General features: G+C 42.6%; 1 protein-coding gene across 8 annotated transcripts in view; it reads left to right on the top strand.

Moving 5' to 3' along the window:
* The window catches only part of LOC126359288 (repetitive organellar protein-like), a 216,905-nt gene that overhangs the window by 186,052 nt on the left and 9,721 nt on the right, over nt 1-21,132 (top strand). For all 8 annotated transcript variants that reach the window (XM_050007623.1, XM_050007622.1, XM_050007618.1 and 5 more), the window contains 3 exons: nt 2,198-2,240; nt 2,423-2,451; nt 14,843-14,898. In XM_050007623.1, coding sequence (XP_049863580.1) covers nt 2,198-2,240; nt 2,423-2,451; nt 14,843-14,898 — 128 coding nt within the window. The remainder of the gene's footprint in view (nt 1-2,197; nt 2,241-2,422; nt 2,452-14,842; nt 14,899-21,132) is intronic.

Genomic DNA, 21,132 nt, shown 5'->3' with positions numbered 1-21,132 from the left:
ATGCTGAGATGGTTCCTTTGAAAAGGCACAGTTGATTTTCTTCCTCTTCCCATTCCCCTTCCTTGACACATTCCGAGCTTGTGCTTCATCTCTAATGTACCTCAACGCCGATGGGATATTAAACCCAATCTTTGTTCCTTCTTCCTTCTGAATCTACTTTCCTTTGATGGAATAAATTGTTTAAAAGGTAATTCAACTTTTGAACAAGACTTTCACAAATGTAAACCACCTGACATGAACTAAATGCACTGTGAAACTTGATGAGATCTTTATCAAAGATATTCCTAATTTTAAATAAACTGTCATCTCCAGTACTAACAGAAATGCCACAAAAGCCCAGCATTCTCAAAAGTAAAATTCTCAGGACCTGATTTTGCTAAAAATTCGCGTGTTTAAAAGTATCCCTCTGAACCAGTAACTTTAACTTGAGCCATTAGAAGACAAGCAAAGCATAACAAAGTTCTTCAAAACCAGTATTTTTCCACTGTGACAGAGAATGCACAGGTTTTGAAGTACTTCTGTAGGTCAGTACATAAAACAGAGTTGTTTCACCTGCAGGTCTTCTGACAGGAGTTTCACGAAAAATAAGAGAATGCTTAAGTCATTAACCAGCTGACATTTGTGCCCTGAAGCACTCCTCAAATACATGCTGTAAGGGCTGGAAATAGGTTTGTTTCCAATCAAAAGGGTCTCTAAGGCATGCACTTTCCTTAAATGTTTCGCTATCATTTCTTGATTCTTCTGATATACACGGCTTGTGACTATCATTTCAAGATTCTATTGAAGACTGTTACAGACATCATAATTAACACTCACTGTCACTCGTAAGTTCTAAAGGTTCTCTATAGAGTGATCAACCATTTCGATGAGACAAGAATGGACGTACTTAACATTTGGGCAAAAACACAAAAAATAAAATCTATATTTGCATTGAGGGACTACAGCAGCAAACGCAGATGTAGCCAGAACTCTGAAAATCTCTGGCAAGGCATTGTAGAAATTTCGCTCTGCGTGTCAACATGTCTAGTGCATGCAGGTACCTGTGGTGGAGGTCATTTGAACTTGTCTGCAGCAATGAGAAGGCTGACAGAACAGGGCACCTCAGCACACCAATAACATTAAGGAAAACTCGGACCATACTTATATGCATCCACAGCAGTCAAGTCAGTGGATGGTCTAAAAAATCTAATTTCCTCGGTGCCACTTTCAATACTTCGGCGTAATAATTACTCCTATTGTGTAGGCATTTTCAGATGCATGGGAAGAGATTGGAACTGTATCAAGAATGTGTAAGGGCTTCTGAGTGAAATGTGCCGGGCACAAATGCGGTTTGATGCTGCAAAGCAACATTCTCATCTTAAGAGTGTCATGTGTCACTGCACTGCAACTAACTCTCTCTCTCTCTCTCTCTCTCTCTCTCTCTCTCTCTCTCTGTGTGTGTGTGTGTGTGTGTGTGTGTGTGTGTGTGTGTGTGTGTGTGTGTGTTGCACATTCTGCCTTGAGAACCCTATCGGTCCACGTGAAATCATATTTCCTTCCTTCCCTATCCTTTGCCGCTACCCCCCGCCCCACTTTGCCGCTACCCCCCGCCCCACTTTGCCGCTACCCCCCGCCCCACTTTGCCGCTACCCCCCGCCCCACTTTGCCGCTACCCCCCGCCCCACTTTGCCGCTACCCCCCGCCCCACTTTGCCGCTACCCCCCGCCCCACTTTGCCGCTACCCCCCGCCCCACTTTGCCGCTACCCCCCGCCCCACTTTGCCGCTACCCCCCGCCCCACTTTGCCGCTACCCCCCGCCCCACTTTGCCGCTACCCCCCGCCCCACTTTGCCGCTCCCCCCCGCCCCACTTTGCCGCTCCCCCCCGCCCCCCTTTGCCGCTCCCCCCCGCCCCCCTTTGCCGCTCCCCCCCGCCCCCCTTTGCCGCTACCCCCCCCGCCCCCTCTGCCGCTCCTCCCCCCCCGCCCCCCTCTGCCGCTCCCCCTTATTGTAAATTTTTTTACACAAGATCATATTAAGTCACAAGCACTCCTTTCCATCAAAGAATTAAACTTGGGCGATGAAAGATTGCACAGTATAATCTGCTTTTTAGTAATGTGTTGGCAGTGTAAAGTTGTTTTGTGTGTACTTGTGTATCTACATACTAAAACCCATTTGAGGTGAAGTAATTGTTACATGCCATTTATTTTCTCATTGCAGGAGCAGATGAAAATGTGGAACCATGTCCTCTTGAATGCAGTAGGTAAGATATGTTTCATATTGCTCTCATTTGTGCCACAATATTAAAATGTACACGGCATTTATTTGGTTATATTTAAGTGGAAAGTGGTTTATCATGAGGAAAGCTAATTTCGAATTAAGTACTTTGACATTTGCATAAAGTCCATTCCGTTAATGCTTACTAATAGAACGTTATCTTTTCAGATCTTCATCGAACGTTAACGTTACGTTGGGTAAGTACCTGTTGCATTAAATTATGATACTTGGTTGTTATGATACAGTCAGTTACACAGCCTGAAACATCCAAGGAACACACGACATGTGGTTGCAGGAATTGTCATTTGTCCTGCACCATCTACCATGGCAACACTGCATTTCCCCTGCAGGTCATTTTATTACTGTTCATCGTGTGTGTGTGTGTGTGTGTGTGTGTGTGTGTGTGTGTGTGTGTGTGTGTGTGTGTCACACCCGCTGCTTCGCTAGTGTAGACTGTATAGTCTACAGATATTATTTTTTTGTTTTTATGTAATCAAATTTTTTTGTTCACAAATACCAGTTTTTAAAATTTTACCTTCAAAGTTTCCTTAATAGTGACATACTTTACAAAAGCCTTTCATCCCCTAGTTCACCTCCTTTTCGAGTGGAATTTCAGAAAATCCCTTCTTTAATAATCCCTTCAATATGAGATCCACACCCTCTCCAAAGTTAATGTTTCTATCCTTAGCAGTTTGGGCTGAGCGGTGATGTCAGTGAATCAGTCGGACCCTATTTCACCTCCTTAGTGGTTAAATTACCAAAAACAGTGAAACACATATTTTTCACTTCCAACTGAGAAGCCAACACCGATTTCCAAAAATTTAACTGTAAATATGCTTTCATAACAAAATATTTTCATAAAATGTTTCACCTCCTTAAGGGTTGGATTTCCAAAAACAGTGACACACACGTGTTTTATTTCTAAAAAAGGAGCCAAATACACATTTTCATACTTCAGCTTCAAAAATGCTTGCACAATGAAATATTTCCACAAAATCTTTCGTCCCTATGGTGGGTGAATTGCCAAAAATGATGAAACACTTATATCTTCTTTTATTATTAGTATTTTGAACTGAGAAGCTCATCCAGAACCGTTGTTTAATAATGAGTCATATGTGATCGAGTGTTGTCATAGATCAGAACAACACTTGCATTGAGCACTCCTCACTGCTTGTTTTCCGTAGCCTTTCAGAATTTCCAGTGTTTCATATAGCATCCATGTTTCACCTCTGGGCAGGAAGTCAAGAAGCAGAATGCCTTTCCTATGCCAGAACACTGTCCACATCAGTATTTCGAACTGACACAGTCTGTTTGCTCTGTCTTGACCAAAGATCCACATGCCACCAATGCATCAACTGCTGCATTTCCATGATAAAGTTAGCAACCCACATATCATTGCTGTAATCGTGGTACTGCTGCAGAAATGTTGATGCTGTTCCTAATTTACTAATTTTGTCCTCGGTTGACAGTTTTTTGGCAATCATCTGACCCACACTTTGAACAGCCGGCGACTAGGAACAGTTGCAAGCAATAAAGATCACAATGTCTGTGGAAAATGACTGCTGAGATCCATAGTTGAGTGACAGTTCTCCATGATAAGTTACATAGCTGCACAAGATCGACATTGACGAGGGACAGTCAGTGAGAAAAAGTTTTGTAAAGATTGAAAGAAATTGTGTGTAAAGTTTAGTTTGTTGGAAGCCACTAAGTGCTCTAAAGTCAAACTACCTGCTATCTCTATGACAACATTTTAAACTGTCAGCCTTGCGAAATGTTAAAAATCTGTTTTGTTGCCCCACAAGTCCATTAGTTGGGCAACCTCAGCTAATACTGGGTTCCGGGATAGTTCCTTGGTAACGTAGTTCCTTGGTAACGTAGTTCCTTGGTAACGTAGTTCCTTGGTAACGTAGTTCCTTGGTAACGTAGTTCCTTGGTAACGTAGTTCCTTGGTAACGTAGTTCCTTGGTAACGTAGTTCCTTGGTAACGTAGATAATTGTAAAGAAAAGGTGCTAATATACATGTTATGATGTAATAGTGGTTGTGTGGGCTTTGTTTGCATGTTACAGTGAGAATAAATTCTCATTACTAAAAAACTGTAAAATAAAAAATAAAAGATTGTCTTTAAAAATGAAAATCCTTATACAACGATAATTAAAGCGTCAGAAATGGCAGAAACTGAGTTTTGTGACTGGCTACAATCATGACTTCCGTGTCACAGCCACTGCTGTTGACATAGTGAATAGTGGAGATGCCATTACATGTGCAGATTGGTACATAATTACCAGACAGAGCTATCCGCACGCATAGGAAAGGTGTGTACAATGATTCTGAATATTGGATACTGAGATTTGTGCTCAAGATGGGTTCCAAGAATGCTGACAACAGAGCGCAAGATCAAAAGACATTTAATAGGTATTGTTGGGGCAGTTTACAGCAAATGGAGTGATCACTTTGAACTGAAAAGGGAAAGTCAGGCAGTGGAGTGGCACTACCCATACTCAATGTAAGTGAAGAAATCTGAGGCAGCTCTCTTAGCTGCATTAGTCACAATGACAAGCTTTTGGGATAGTAATTGTGTCTATCTCATGGGTGTGTTGCCAAAAGGGTCAACTATTACTTCAGAGGCATATGTAAAGAGACTGAATAAACTCAGGAACTGTTTCCGAAGTGTTCAATCTGACAAGAATCAAAAATAGATCTTGGTCCAACACTACAGCTCACTCTTGTGCACGTTTCAGAAGCCATGAATACACAACCAGGAAATAGGGCAAGTTCAATAGCGTCATGGGGCAGTGCAGAGTGATACAGCGGTATTCGGAAGCATTGCTTTATTCTCATAATTTACAGAAGCATAATGTAGGCGCACCGCCCATATGCTGTTTCTAGAGTCCGGCTGTTTCAGCACTTCTGGACTGCCGACACAACTGCTGCCGTGTGCAAGGCCGCTCAGCTGGGAACCAGCTGTGCTCGCCCGGTTGTTGCTCGCTGAGGCGTTGCGACTGGTGCCGTTCTGTTCACGGTTCTGGAAACTGTTACAGTCCATGATCCCTGCCGCCCTCCGCCCTGTTTCGCCTGCTCTGTCCGACCATGGGACGAAGGTGGTTGTACTGGTCACCCAGGGCCCTTGGGCTGCCGCTGCTCCCAGGACAGGACCAGACTCGAACCTGTGCCCTTCTAAATGCTGTGCTGCAACTTGCCAGTAGTGGTGTTTGCCAGATGGCAACACCCGCCGCAGTCTCCAACACTATTTCAGCATTGCTGTGCCTCCCGCAGAATATGCTTCGTTCAGACCCCAGTACGCCAGGAGGGAAGTGAACATGGCCCGTCCTGGACCCAAAGCAGACCACTGTCACTTCGCTCCAGAAGGCAGACCGTGCAATCTCCAAGTACCTGGCTGCCGTTCTGTCCCGCCCTGGTATTTTGTCTCCAGAGCGGAGTAAAACTCAAACAAGTACGAGGGTCGGTCAAAAAGTAATGCCTCCCATTTTTTTTCTACTTAAAAAAATTAAGTTAAGTGAAAAATTTGAATTTGGCGCCATTCCTCAAACCTTCTTCTGCAATCCACTGCAGTAGTAACTTTCTGTGTCAACAGGTGGCAGCACAGCAGAAGTTTGTAAGATGGCCGACATCGATGTTCTTTGAGACAGCGTTGTATGATTGAATTCTTGAATGCAGAAGGTGAAACGCCCATACGCATTCATGAAAGACTGAAGAAGGTGTATGGTGTTGTGACAGTGGATGTCAGCACTGTTAGACGATGGGTTCGTCGTTGTAAGGAAGCTGAAGGGCAAACACCGTTGACTGACGAAAAGCAGAGCAGCAGGCCGGTGAGTGCAGTGACTCCACACAACATTCAGCAAGTTGACGACATCATTCGTGGTGACCGTCGGGTGACTGCAGATGAAGTGTGTCGCATTATTTCTCTTAGTAAAGGCAGTGTGATCACGATTATTAAACAATTGGGGTACTCAAAAGTTTGTTACCCGATCAGAATAAAGAGGCAAGGAAAACAATAGCCTCCCAACACTTGCAGCGCTTCCGTTTGGAGGGAGATGAGTTTCTGAAAAAAATTGTGACCGGGGACGAAACATGGGTGCATTTTTTTGAACCCGAATCAAAGAGGCAGTCAATGGAGTGGCGTCACACAAGCTCGCCAAGGAAGAAAAAATTCAAAACTGTGCGATCGGCAGGGAAAGTTATGGCAACAGTTTTCTGGGATACAGAGGGTGTGATTCTGGTTGATTTTTTGGAGCAGGGATGCACAATAAATTCTGTTCAATACGTCACAACCCTCAAAAAACTTAAAGCACGTCTTCAGCGAGTTCGCCCAACAAAATCAATGGCAAATGTTCTTCTTTTGCATGACAATGCAAGAACACACACCAGTCGTCACACCTCTGACGAGATTGTCAAAATTGGATGGGAAGTTTTGCCTCATCCCCCATACAGCCCTGACCTGGCACCATCAGACTTCCATCTGTTCGGGCCACTAAAAGAAGCTCATCGTGGGATTCATTTTGAAGATGAGGAGGCCGTCAAAACATCCGTGCGTCAATGGCTTAGGAAGCAGAGCTGTGATTTTTACCATGCTGGGATACATGCCCTTGTTCAAAGATGAACCAAAACTGTAGAGATGGGCGGAGATTACATTGAAAAATGACAAAATGATCCTCAATGTTGTGGTTTTCAACCTATGTAATTGCATTTAAATTTCCTGACAATTAAACGTAGAAAAAAAAATAGGAGGCATTACTTTTTGACTGACCCTCATACATAGAAATAATGAACAGGTTACACAGAATACTTACAACATCGCTGTCAGACTGGCCCCTAGAAGTGTAGACCAGCAAAAGTCCGACTAGACTCTCATCTGACATGGCACCCACTTGTCTCTAGCTAAAATTGCCCACCTATTTATACGGCTTTTCCCATCGCTTCCATTGTAGTGTAAGAGAGAGCCAGAAACTGTGACGGGGGTAAATTCCCATACATCAGCCATTTGCACATTGCCCTCCTGGCTCTGGCCTAGTGCCCCAGCCTCATACATCGCAATAACGTCAAGTAATGCTGCAGTTCCTGCCTCGCTGTTGCTTCACACCATACACATTGTTCGTGCAATAACGCCGTTGTGTGCAATAACGCTGTCGCAGCTCCGCGCCCTGTTGACTCTGCGTGGCCTACTGACTTCTGACTAGTACTACACACTGCCAGCGGCCCCAGACTTCATTGCTCAACTGCGCCTTTACTGAATTATAACAAAATTCCTCTTTCCTATGACTAAGATTGCTACTAGTGCAGCACACCTCCCTCCTTTCAACAAGATTCGTCGTGAATCGAAATGTAACAGTCATGGCCTGTGGCTGCGTAAACATACCTAGTTCACAAACTTACATGCTACAAGCTAAAACTAACGAGAACATAGAAATATTAACGCTACTCCTATACACTGTTTACACCTGTCACCCATGCCGTAGGCAACTGATGTGTTGGCACCTCCTCTATTGGTGCACGTTTCCACACTCTCCACAAAGCTATACCAAAGAAAAATTGAAAAATGTCACACCCTGTGGCTGAAATGATCTGTCATTATCCTGTTGCTCCAATGCTGTTGTAACATTCGAACGTGCTCCAGTACTTCATTAACCATTATAGATCCTTCCTGTGTGTTAATGAAGGAATGCAACAGTTTCCAAAAACTGTGGGTTTAACATGGAGTTTAAATATGTCAGATTCTGCGTTGCTAATATCTCCAGAACCCCTTCCCACTACAAGTCACTACATCATCATATGACATCCTCAAACATTCCCGATAGTTCAGTCTGCCCCTATAGAATTTTCTGAAAGAAAAGAGAGAAGAAAAAAAAAACTAAAACAATAAACTGAAAAACGCAACAATTATCTGATCCCCAAAACAAAACAAAAAACCGCATATTATCCCTTGATACAAAAACACAAAATGTAAACATGCCATACAATACTACACATATAATAATTTACTCCCCCAGTGACCGTAATGCATACGGTACGTTATGCGTCTGCTGTTCTCTCTCCACCCTGACCTCCTCCTTCGCTTTGTTTAGCCGCTGCAATTGGCTCACTTCCTTGTAATTGAGGTAATCCGTCCACCATTCCTTTAAAAGGCTTTACTCTACTTACTGGATAATGGAGGTTTTTGTTGGCAGCTGCACTTTAACATTTACAGGCGAAGTCATCTCCACAACCTGGTATGGTCTGTGGTACTTCGTCAAGAATTTTTTCGTCTTTCCTTTAGGTGTTTATTGTTTCGTGATCAGTACCCATTGACCTACCCTGTACCGTGGTAAAGGTCCCAACCGCTTATTCTGTTGTTCCTGCCTTTCCAGTGATTTCGTATTTGCCTTCTGAACCCTCTTCCATACTTCTCGTATTGTCCGTGCAAATTTTCTCATTGTGGCCGCTTTAGCTCCCGATTTCGGACGTAGAACGCCAAACAGTGATGGCAGCTTTCTTTCATAGACCAACTCGAACAATGACATTCCGACCCCCAAATGTATTTTAGTTTTATAACTCGATACCACATATGGATGATAAACGTCCCAGTTATCATGGTTTCCATTCACACAATAACTTAGCATGTTTGAAATTTTCTTATGTACTTGCTCCATTCTCTTATTTGTCTTCGGATGAAATGGACTGGTCCGAAATTTTTAATTCTCAATAACCTACACAACTGTGACATTAATTCGGATATGAAGTTCATTCCCTGATGAGTAATTATGGTATCAGGCACCCCAAACTTCAATAACCAGTTATTGACTAAAACTTATGCTACCGTAATTTCCTGTTGGTCTGGTATTGCAACCGTGGCTAGAAACTGCGAAAAGTAATCAATTATATTTAAAAAGTAACGATTCCCTGCCAGTGTTTTTGTTATATGGTCTGCAGACATGTAGCCCGATAAACTCGAAAGGTTTCGAAACTTCTGGTATCTATTGCAATGGAATTCTTGCGCGCTTCACATCCACTCACTGTGCACACGGTACACAATTTGCTACATATTGTTCCACATCCCTTCTCAGAGTGCACCACCAAAATCGTTCCGCTACCCATCTTTCCGTTGCTCGACGACCCTCATGCCCTGAAAGCACACGATCTTGGGCCTGCTTTAAGACTTCCTCTTTCAAACTGTTTGGTACCACTACTCATGGTCCACAACTGGTAACTCTGTGCAACAAATTTCTCTCCACAATGACATGTGGTTGAGTTCTAAAACCCTGGCACTCCTCATCCTCTGCTTCTGCCCTTTGCCATTCCACAATGCTCTAACACATTTCTTCTAATGCGTCTAACTTGCAACTTAATGCATCTGCATTCCCATGTTTCTTCCCTGACTTATGAATTACTTGAAAGTCAGACTCACTCAATTTTAGGACTAGAAGGATCCTTGAGTCCTAGTAACCATCTCAACACCGCATGATCTATCACGACCTTAAACTTCCTACCATAAAGGTAACAACGAAAATATATTACTCTATATATTAAAGCCAACATCTCCTTTTCTGTTGTGGAATAATTCCACTCTGCGCTATTTAACTGTCTGGTAGCATCTGCCACTGGCTGCTCCTGTTCCTTTACCATTTGCCCCAGAACACATTCTACTGTGCCATTTGAAGCATCCCATGAGAAGATGAAGTCTTCTTCAAAATTCGGAAACACCAACACCTGATCAGAAACTAATCTCATTTTTAATTCATCAAAAGCTTGCTGGCATACCTCCCTCCCCCCCCCCCCCTTTTTCCCTTTCTCCTCCCCTCCATTGAACTTTAAAAGCTTTGTTAACGATTCGGCTATTTTAGCAAAATCCTTTACAAATTTATGATAATATGAGCATAACCCAATATAAGATTGTAATTGCTTCGTTGTACGTGGTGTTGAACAATTTTGAACTGCCTCTGTTAACCAAGGATCAGTTTGAACCCTTGTCCACTGATTACATGGCCTAAATATTTGACCTGTGTCTGCGCAAAATTACATTTTTCTAAACTTATAACCGTGCCGACTCCTCCTAAACGTGATACATGTTCTGGTATATCCTTCAAAAATACTATGTCATCTAAGTAAACCATACGTGTCTTTGGTTTCAATCCCCTTAAAATCCCATCTAATAATCGCTGAAAAGTTGCTGGTGCATTCTTCAACCCGAACGGCATACTTATATACTGATAGTGTCCCCCAGGAACAGTATTGATAGTGTCCCCCAGGAACAGTAAAAGCTGTCTTTGCCCTATCCTCTGGCAATAATTCCAATTGGTTGTATCCACTCCGTAAATCCATCGTCATAAAATACTTACATTGTCCCAGATTATCCAATGTGTCCGTGATATTCGGAATTGGATATGCGTCCGAAATGGTTTTCGCATTCAGAAACCTATAATCACAACACAACCTATATTTCCTTGTACCATCCACTGACTCCTTAGGTATGAGGATTACATTGCTTGAATACGGACTATTGCTTTGCTCTGATTGCATCCCGTAGTTGTTGTTGTTTTATAAACTCCTTTAATAGTGGTTGCATATGACGTACTACCCTATATGGTTTCCAAAACACAGGTGTATTAGCCTCCATTGGTATGTGATGCTTCGTAATCGGTGTTGCTGGTAACCTACCCTCCGTTCCGAATAAATCGCTAAATGTCAATAACAATTCCTCCAACTGACCCTGTTGTTTCCCTGCATATGCTGTAATTTTCCCCTCAATTGCGCTGCATTGACATTTTGCTTATGGCTCGCCTCTAAATCCTCCCTATCGAGGTCATCTTCATAAAAAAAAAAAAAAAAAAACCAGTGTGGCTAAACACCACCACTTTCGACAAGCTAAAATCCGCTCTGCCGAAGTTTTCTATACATACAGGAACCCTATAATCTCCTTCCACATAATTTGTGCGAGCTAAACTCCTCCGCACAAAACAGTGCACATCATCCATCTCCTCATTGCTCGAAAGTGGCTCCGCCATATACATCATCTCCTTTGGTAAGTCCATATTTATTGAAACCCAAACTACCTTCCCTGTACCTGCTGGTACTTATCCTGTTGATCAACCTTTAATCAATCCGTTTGCAGTTTAGCTGGCGTCACCTCCACGTTAAGTGCGTGTTGTGACATTCATCCATTTGCAACCGTTTCCCCCATGCAAAACATTGTACCACTGAGTTCCACAGTTTGTTGCCAAAGATCTATCTTTGCATAATGTTTATCAAGGAAGTCCAGTCTGAGAATCACCGAATACCCCTCACCCACACAGGGTAACACTTCTACCTGCTTATTAAACTTAATCCATGCAATCAGAAATTGAAGTACTGTCATATCCAATGACTCCACTTTATTATCCCTCACGCCATGTAACCTATAACTTGGTGGCTCAAGCCTTCTCCTGCCAACCAAGTCTAGACTAATAAGACATGTGTGCCCCCGTGTCAACCAGAAACCTCTAATAAACAGCATTCTGTCTGTGCACCTACAAGTGCATTACCTAATTTCACTGGGACTGCCTGACGACGGTTTAATCAGTCCTGTTCTCGTTTAAAGGCTGCCCCAGACTTCATCGCTCAACCACGCCTTTACTGAATTCTAACAAAATACCCCTTTCCTACGGCTAAGACTAATACTAGCGCAGCAGAGCAGAAGACAAGAGCTTTTGCCAACAAGAGTATACAAGAGCTTTTTTCAATAGTCGTACACCTCAAATTTTGTTCATTTCAGAATGCTGGATGTTAAATATTCTGAGTGATGACAGTTCCCTGAGATATCAGAATTATTGCAGTGCATTGCTTGTTGCAAGGGATTACCATTTCTTTCTATTGTCATCGCTCGGTTATTTGTAAGTCTCAGTATTTCAAAACGAACAAAATTGTAGGAGTACCGCTATTGAAATGAGGCATTGGCATGCTCTTCCACAGTGCTGGCATAAGGCCATAGAACTTGATGGAGACTGCATTGCCACAAAATCTTAATTCCTAAGAATAAATGTGATTTGAAAATGTATTTTAACAGTCCTCATAAAATCTGTAGAATACCATACTGCAGATGTTAAGAGTTTCTGAGGAAATTGTGGTGGATTCAATATAGGAAGTGTTGGTCTTCTGCATGTAGGAAGATAGCTGTGGTGTATTGACACTATGACAGAGAATTTCTCTCACTTCAGAAATTGTCATCTGTGAATAAAATGTCATTACATTAATATATGAATCTCTTAAAGTGAAACACATTTGACTGATGACCATTCTCAAAACTTTTGAGGGGTTACCATGCCTTCTGCCAGATTCAAATATATTCACTGTGTCTTCTACAGTATATATTTATTTGAAAGTTGCATCTTAAAGGTATGTATTACTCCTGTTCATGTGCTTTGGAATGTCTTAACAGATATGAAATGTTAATGATCTAAGAACTTTTAGCATTATACTTGATAATGACATAAAAGCTGAAATATAGGTAGTACTGAAGAGAAATACACTAATACACAATCAAACGGCAGTTTATTCTCTATAAAAAAGAGAAGAAGAAGTTATAAGACTGTAAAATAAAACAGTGGAAAATCAAGGGTAGAATGATGCCAATATTATGAGAAGCATATATTGCTGCTCACCATATAGCAGAGATGTTGAGTCGCAGACAGGCACTACAAAAACATTGTCAAACAAGCATGTCACACAGGTGAGATGTCATTCACATACAGTATAGGGAGAAGATCAACTGACCTATCACTGAATCCTGGGGAATGTCTGAGAACATGTTTCCAGCATGAGTTCCCCAAACTGATGGTCTACTCTTTAGTACCTGTATTTTAAATAGTTGTGAGACTGTAGTGTAGCACTGTTTGAGAAATTCAGCTGTTTCATTTGTGTAATTAATGTATAAAAAAGTGGCATGTTTAATATAATTTTCACATTTATTAATATGATTACTATGCTTGCTGAAACCTGTTTGGTATTTGGTTCAGATGCTGTTACTTTTTAGCTAGTCTGCCAGCTGTTCATGAAGAACTGGTTGAAGGCTTTGGATTCTGCCTCATTGGCCCATTGTTGCATGGCATTTTTAGGTTTTTGTTTTTTGGTACCCAATCCTCCTGGCATCAGTGTCTGCTAACCAGTGCCCCATGCCCACCTCCACCCTCCAATAGGACCCTTACTTCACTCACCTGCACCCACACCCTTTTCTTCAGTCCCACCTTGCTCTGTTCTGTCACTCCTGCCTCCCAGTCTACTCATCAACCTCCTCATGTGCTGCTCAAACTACTGTGTGTGTGTGTGTGTGTGTGTGTGTGTGTGTGTGTGTGTGTGTGTGTGTGTTTGGAGGAGGGACTGTTAACATAGTTTCTAGCCTTGCTTATGTGTCTGTCCGCTACCTAACACATCTACTATTTGGTGATTGTTACCTTTGTTCCTGAAGTATTTACATTCATAATCACATAAGTTGTTCGGTATTGGACAAAACAATTTGGAGCATCACATACAAGAAAACTTATGGATGTGCCCCTCTTTTAATTAGTAGTCACTTGAAAATAGGTGATAAAGGCAAGAAATTGGTTACAGTTCTCTCTCTCTCTCTCTCTCTCTCTCTCTCTCTCTCTCTCTCTCTCTCTCTCTCTCTCTCTCTCGGCAAGAAATTGGTTACAGTTCTCTCTCTCTCTCTCTCTCTCTCTCTCTCTCTCTCTCTCTCTCTCTCTCTCTCTCTCTGAATAAAAAGTCTTCATTGACCAGAGTCCTCTGCCTGCTGTGATGATGTTGGGAGAGAGCAGTACTTTGATGGCTACTAGACTTAGTGCTGACTGAACACTGTGCTTCATTAATCAATCCTTTGAGTAGCTGTTGTGTTATCTGGGGAATGCTTGCATATGTTGTGCCCTATAAAGCCCTCAGATCTTGCAGTACTATATTTCTTTCTCTGGGATTACAGGAAACTTGCGGTACATTTTTCTACTATTGGTATAGCGTTAATTGACAAATTATTTTGCAATCAACATTAATATTGTATACACCTATGGTGTTAATTGTTGATGTTTCAGTTGTCCTTGGCATCACCACAAATAATGATTTTCATTAACGTAAAAAAAATGTGAGTCTTTCTTTCCATAAATGTGATAAATGTCACTTTTGATTGTGGTACATTACAGCTTTTCATATCTTTTGTTTGTGTTCATATCTTTTGTTTGTGTTCATATCTTTTGTTTGTGTTCATATCTTTTGTTTGTGTTCATATCTTTTGTTTGTGTTCATATCTTTTGTTTGTGTTCATATCTTTTGTTTGTGTTCATATCTTTTGTTTGTGTTCATATCTTTTGTTTGTGTTCATATCTTTTGTTAGTGTTCATATCTTTTGTTTGTGTTCATATCTTTTGTTTGTGTTCATATCTTTTGTTTGTGTTCATATCTTTTGTTTGTGTTCATATCTTTTGTTTGTGTTCATATCTTTTGTTTGTGTTCATATCTTTTGTTTGTGTTCATATCTTTTGTTTGTGTTCATTTTATACTTTTGACCATGCAGTCCTCCTTGTGTCTGGTAAATGAGTCAATGTTTTGAATAGGTGCTTGTTTTTCTTTTACAGAAAAGATCAAACTTACTGAAGATACATCAACACCAATCGGAAAACTGTTAAAAAAGGTAATGTTAAATGGTAGTAACACCGTTTTTGTTTTAAGAGTGTGCTGTTCAAAATAGTTGTGCTACAAATAAAAATGTTAATGTTGCATCAACTGCTGTTAGCGTGTAACAAAACATATTCACAAGTTTAACTGTGAAGTTGTAATCGCAGTTTATTTTCGGTTTATAGCAGTGTCTGCTGTTACGATGCATCTCATTAGATGCAAGGTGAAGCTGCAACAGATAACATCTGTGATTTCTGAAATTGTCAATTAGGCTTCTAAATACAGTACCACTTTTTTAAAATTTTAGTGTGTGGCTAGCAGCTCATAGGTAGTTAGCCGGTGTGCAGACTAGGAATATGGGAGGGAGAGATGGCAGGTGTATGGACTGGGCCTGTGCCACACAGGTACCAAAGCACACGAGGTGTGACACGACGACAGTGATATGGAGGCATGGTTGGGAGGGGGTCACAGGACAGAAAGGTGAAACTGTTGGGTAGAGGTTGTGGGTACAGTGGATTAGTGGAAACTTAGGGTAGGATTACGGGAGGGAAGGATGTGTTGCAAGGATAACTCTCATCTGCATAGTTCAGAAAAGATTATGCTGGGAGGGAGGTTCCAGGTGGCGGTTGTGGAGCAGCTGTTGAACTTATGTTGTCCTCTGCAATGTGGTGTGCCACTGTGTGGTCAACTTTGTTCGTGGCCACAGTTTTGAAATGGCCATTCATTCTGGTGGACAGGTAGTTGGTGTTCATGCCCACATAAAATGCTTAGCAGTGATTACAGCAAAGCATATGACATGGCTGCTTTGACACATGGCGCTGCCTCTGAATTTGTAGGATAAGCCTGCGACAGGGCTGGAGTAAGATGTGCTGGATCTGTGAATCAGACAGGTCTTGAACCTGGGTCTTCCTCAACACAAGGGGTTGGGAGTGGGGAGGACGAAGGTGTTGTGTATGTTGAGTAGGCAACAGAATAGCACTTAAAGAGGGATGGGAAGGGTCTTCAGTAGGATATCCCTCACTTCTGGGCACAGTGATATTGAGTGGTAAGGGAAGTACTTTTTTGCAGCTGATTCTCTGTAGTAGTGGTAGGATTAGGGTTGTGTGAGGATGTGGCACGAGAAACCTGTTTATGGAAGTAGGTTGTGGGGTTAATGCATGTCTGAGCAGTCCTAAATTATTTTCATTCTGACAGAACTTTCTTTTCCATATTTATTACTGCTTGCTGGTATTTTTATGCCAATAGTGTGGTGGTCCTCTTGTATGAGATGTTTTGCAAATTCAGTGCTTCAGTTGTTCAGTGTGTCTTATTCTGAAACTTATGTTTGTCTTTGAGACATACGCTGAATACAGTCATTGAATATATTGCATACTCATGTGATAGATTATTTCTCTCTTCATCTCGTAAATTTCGTAAAACTGTCTGGTTGCTCAGATAAGTGAGGAACAAGATTCTATCCTCCTTGATAGGTCTGATAGACTGAACTGTCAGCCGATGGAATTGGCGATAGTATGGCAATCATCAATGCTGCTGTGAATCCAACTGTAGTACATTGGACTGTTAATTAGGCTTCAGGAATTACCGGTTGTTGTCTGGGAACTTCAGTGAAGACGTATCACAAATGATGTTTACTCATTGTTTAGCTGCAGCAGAGGCACAACTTCAGTAATAAAATTGGCGTAATAGTTAGTCCTCATACTGCCTTATTTGGGCCGGAAAAGAGCACAATGACCTTCTTAATTGATTACTGGGTTTGGAAATATTTCAGGTCCAATTTTGAGACGATTCTTCATCTCATTATCTTAAGTGCACATTTGAAATAGTTAATTGCTGTTACTATTTCTTATTTACTGTACGCAAATGATACATTTCTGTTTTGTAGCTGTTGTTTGTTATTAGTTTTGCTGTTAATTTATCTCAGAATATGAAGCAGCTGTATCTGTCAGTTTTGCACAATGTAACTGCTGACATTTGAAGGTGAAGACAATAATTATTTGATTACATTGGGTTGATACACAAGTTCATGGTCTTTTTCCATAAGTTAAATAAACACAACAGCTACACACAACAGAGATTTTAGTCATCAGTAATACATCTCCTTCTCTATTTACAGCAATCTGCCAATGCTGAGGTAACTTTTCGATTCTGTGGCTGTAGAAATTGAATGGGTTTGAGGCTAAGGGCTTGTCAAGCCTTGTTTGTTTGCTCATTTTCATCCAGAAAGGAAGCTCTTTGAAGATTGTTAGAGAGAGAATGGAAAAGGTGAAAATCTGAGGGTGCAAGATCATTTGAATAAAGTGGGTCCGGAATGGCTTCCCAACACAACTCAAGGATAGTGTTTCCTGTCAGTCTGGGAGAATGTGATCAGGTGCTATAATGGTCATTGTTCTTGTATTGTGTCTTCGTCAAACCCCGAAGGTGTTCCTGAATGGGGAGAGTCACTAATGTTGCTCCTTAAAATGAGTAAACACTTTTCTTGACGTGCACAAATGTTTCTGGCTGCCTTTGCTGCTGTCACTCCTCTCGTGAACTCAAACAGAATAATGTGTTTGAAACGTTCAGATTTCTCCACTTGGCACTCCATATTCTAATTTCCACAGCTCCATTCACTATCTCCAAATGACAACATGTAAAATAAAAAAGCTGCAGTGAACTGCGAAGACAAAATGACAATCGAGAAATAAAAGCATAGCAACTGAAGTTCCAACATGTAACACAAAACTGCTGCACACTTAAGCATCAACCTGATATGATTTTTGTTCCCACATGTTTTTGCATTTACTCATATCTTCACTTGAGTAACTTTGCTTCTGTATTCCACCATTTTATCCAGTTATATCTGCTAGCAAACCATGGAAGTGTATCTGATAGTTAAATTTATGACCTTAGCAGTATCTTCGTTACTTATTTACAAACATGTCACAAGCTGAATGGATGTTTAAGTAAAATGAGACAAATATGTTCCCTTAATTGATAAAAGAAACATATAAAGTGTTTCCTTACACCAGGACTGGCTTAGCTTAAAGCATACATGTTACAATGTATTGGATTTTCTGATATAATGATAAGGAAACCCATACCAGATGTCATTCTAAAGGACACAGAAGTGTTGGTGAATATGGTCTCCTTCATATTGTTTTCAAAACACACACACACACACACACACACACACACACACACACACACACACACACACACACACACACACACACTGATTGTGTTAGACAATATATACCTCATCCATCTGCTAAGATCTTCAGAAATGTCTACACAATACTTGCAGACAACGAGCAGGCTACTTTTTGGAGATGCCTGTAGGTCACATACAAATTAGAAACACAGTGATTATCTCCACAAGTGTGCTTAAATTGCTGTGCTGCTGTGTTTTGTTGAGAGATGTTATGTATTCAGTTTTATCATTTGGTTTGTGTTTCATCTGCCCATTTGGCTACAGATGGGAGTAGATCCTCTAGCAAATTAACAACCTGTTACATCATCTGCATGTAGGCAGATTTGATACTGCAGTGTCTCAAAAAGAAAAGTATCTGGTGGTGATTCGTGTTAAAATGTGTGTTTCATTCCATTTCATTAAAATGTAGACGCTGAAGATCGCCGCAACATTCAGTTAACTCAAAAGTCCTTTGCAGGTGCCATTACCACCATCATCTTCGTCTTCACCACCATCATCTTCGTCTTCACCACCATCATCTTCGTCTTCACCACCATCATCTTCGTCTTCACCACCATCATCTTCGTCTTCACCACCATCATCTTCGTCTTCACCACCATCATCTTCGTCTTCACCACCATCATCTTCGTCTTCACCACCATCATCTTCGTCTTCACCACCATCATCTTCGTCTTCACCACCATCATCTTCGTCTTCACCACCATCATCTTCGTCTTCACCACCATCATCTTCGTCTTCACCCTCTTCGTCTTCTTCGTCTTCACCCTCTTCGTCTTCTTCGTCTTCACCCTCTTCGTCTTCTTCGTCTTCTTCGTCTTCACCCTCTTCGTCTTCTTCGTCTTCACCCTCTTCGTCTTCTTCGTCTTCACCCTCTTCGTCTTCTTCGTCTTCTCCCTCTTCGTCTTCTTCGTCTTCTCCCTCTTCGTCTTCTTCGTCTTCTCCCTCTTCGTCTTCTTCGTCTTCTCCCTCTTCGTCTTCTTCGTCTTCTCCCTCTTCGTCTTCTTCGTCTTCTCCCTCTTCGTCTTCTTCGTCTTCTCCCTCTTCGTCTTCTTCGTCTTCTCCCTCTTCGTCTTCTTCGTCTTCTCCCTCTTCGTCTTCTTCGTCTTCTCCCTCTTCGTCTTCTTCGTCTTCTCCCTCTTCGTCTTCTTCGTCTTCTCCCTCTTCGTCTTCTTCGTCTTCTCCCTCTTCGTCTTCTTCGTCTTCTCCCTCTTCGTCTTCTTCGTCTTCTCCCTCTTCGTCTTCTTCGTCTTCTCCCTCTTCGTCTTCTTCGTCTTCTCCCTCTTCGTCTTCTTCGTCTTCTCCCTCTTCGTCTTCTTCGTCTTCTCCCTCTTCGTCTTCTTCGTCTTCTCCCTCTTCGTCTTCTTCGTCTTCTCCCTCTTCGTCTTCTTCGTCTTCTCCCTCTTCGTCTTCTTCGTCTTCTCCCTCTTCGTCTTCTCCCTCTTCGTCTTCTCCCTCTTCGTCTTCTCCCTCTTCGTCTTCTCCCTCTTCGTCTTCTTCGTCTTCTCCCTCTTCGTCTTCTTCGTCTTCTCCCTCTTCGTCTTCTTCGTCTTCGTCTTCTTCGTCTTCTCCCTCTTCGTCTTCTCCGTCTTCTCCCTCTTCGTCTTCTCCGTCTTCTCCCTCTTCGTCTTCTCCGTCTTCTCCCTCTTCGTCTTCTCCGTCTTCTCCCTCTTCGTCTTCTCCGTCTTCTCCCTCTTCGTCTTCTCCGTCTTCTCCCTCTTCGTCTTCTCCGTCTTCTCCCTCTTCGTCTTCTCCCTCTTCGTCTTCTCCCTCTTCGTCTTCTCCCTCTTCGTCTTCTCCCTCTTCGTCTTCTCCCTCTTCGTCTTCTCCCTCTTCGTCTTCTCCCTCTTCGTCTTCTCCCTCTTCGTCTTCTCCCTCTTCGTCTTCTCCCTCTTCGTCTTCTCCCTCTTCGTCTTCTCCCTCTTCGTCTTCACCCTCTTCGTCTTCACCCTCTTCGTCTTCACCCTCTTCGTCTTCTCCCTCTTCGTCTTCACCCTCTTCGTCTTCACCCTCTTCGTCTTCACCCTCTTCGTCTTCTCCCTCTTCGTCTTCTCCCTCTTCGTCTTCTCCCTCTTCGTCTTCTCCCTCTTCGTCTTCTCCCTCTTCGTCTTCTCCCTCTTCGTCTTCTCCCTCTTCGTCTTCTCCCTCTTCGTCTTCTCCCTCTTCGTCTTCTCCCTCTTCGTCTTCTCCCTCTTCGTCTTCTCCCTCTTCGTCTTCTCCCTCTTCGTCTTCTCCCTCTTCGTCTTCTCCCTCTTCGTCTTCTCCCTCTTCGTCTTCTCCCTCTTCGTCTTCTCCCTCTTCGCCTTCTCCCTCTTCGCCTTCTCCCTCTTCGCCTTCTCCCTCTTCGCCTTCTCCCTCTTCGCCTTCTCCCTCTTCGCCTTCTCCCTCTTCGCCTTCTCCCTCTTCGCCTTCTCCCTCTTCGCCCTCTTCGCCCTCTTCGCCCTCTTCGCCCTCTTCGCCCTCTTCGCCCTCTTCGCCCTCTTCGCCCTCTTCGCCCTCTTCGCCCTCTTCGCCCTCTTCGCCCTCTTCGCCCTCTTCGCCCTCTTCGCCCTCTTCGCCCTCTTCGCCCTCTTCGCCCTCTTCGCCCTCTTCGCCCTCTTCGCCCTCTTCGCCCTCTTCGCCCTCTTCGCCCTCTTCGCCCTCTTCGCCCTCTTCGCCCTCTTCGCCCTCTTCGCCCTCTTCGCCCTCTTCGCCCTCTTCGCCCTCTTCGCCCTCTTCGCCCTCTTCGCCCTCTTCGCCCTCTTCGCCCTCTTCGCCCTCTTCTTCTAGCTGTTTTTCTAATCCCTAAGTGCTAGTGTGATAAACGCCATGTTTAGTAGCCCAGCACCAGGTGATATGCGTGGTTTTTTTTGCTGCCATACAGATAAGTGATTTACTGTGTAATGAAATTCTGTTTAGTTCAGGAAACTAGTTCAATACATTTATTAGTGTGTTTTGCAAGCTTAATATTAAAGGTTTCACTTCTCTCTGCGTATTATTCCAGAAAACAAAAGAAACATAAAGTACGGTTACGGTCATATTCTTGCATACATTTTAGCCCAGTAAAACTTATAGAATCTCATT

The sequence above is a fragment of the Schistocerca gregaria genome, chromosome 1, assembly GCF_023897955.1.
Source record: "Schistocerca gregaria isolate iqSchGreg1 chromosome 1, iqSchGreg1.2, whole genome shotgun sequence".
Lineage (NCBI taxonomy): Eukaryota > Metazoa > Arthropoda > Insecta > Orthoptera > Acrididae > Schistocerca > Schistocerca gregaria.
Note: the sequence above shows the minus strand (reverse complement) of the source record. Positions and strands in the feature narration are given on the sequence as shown.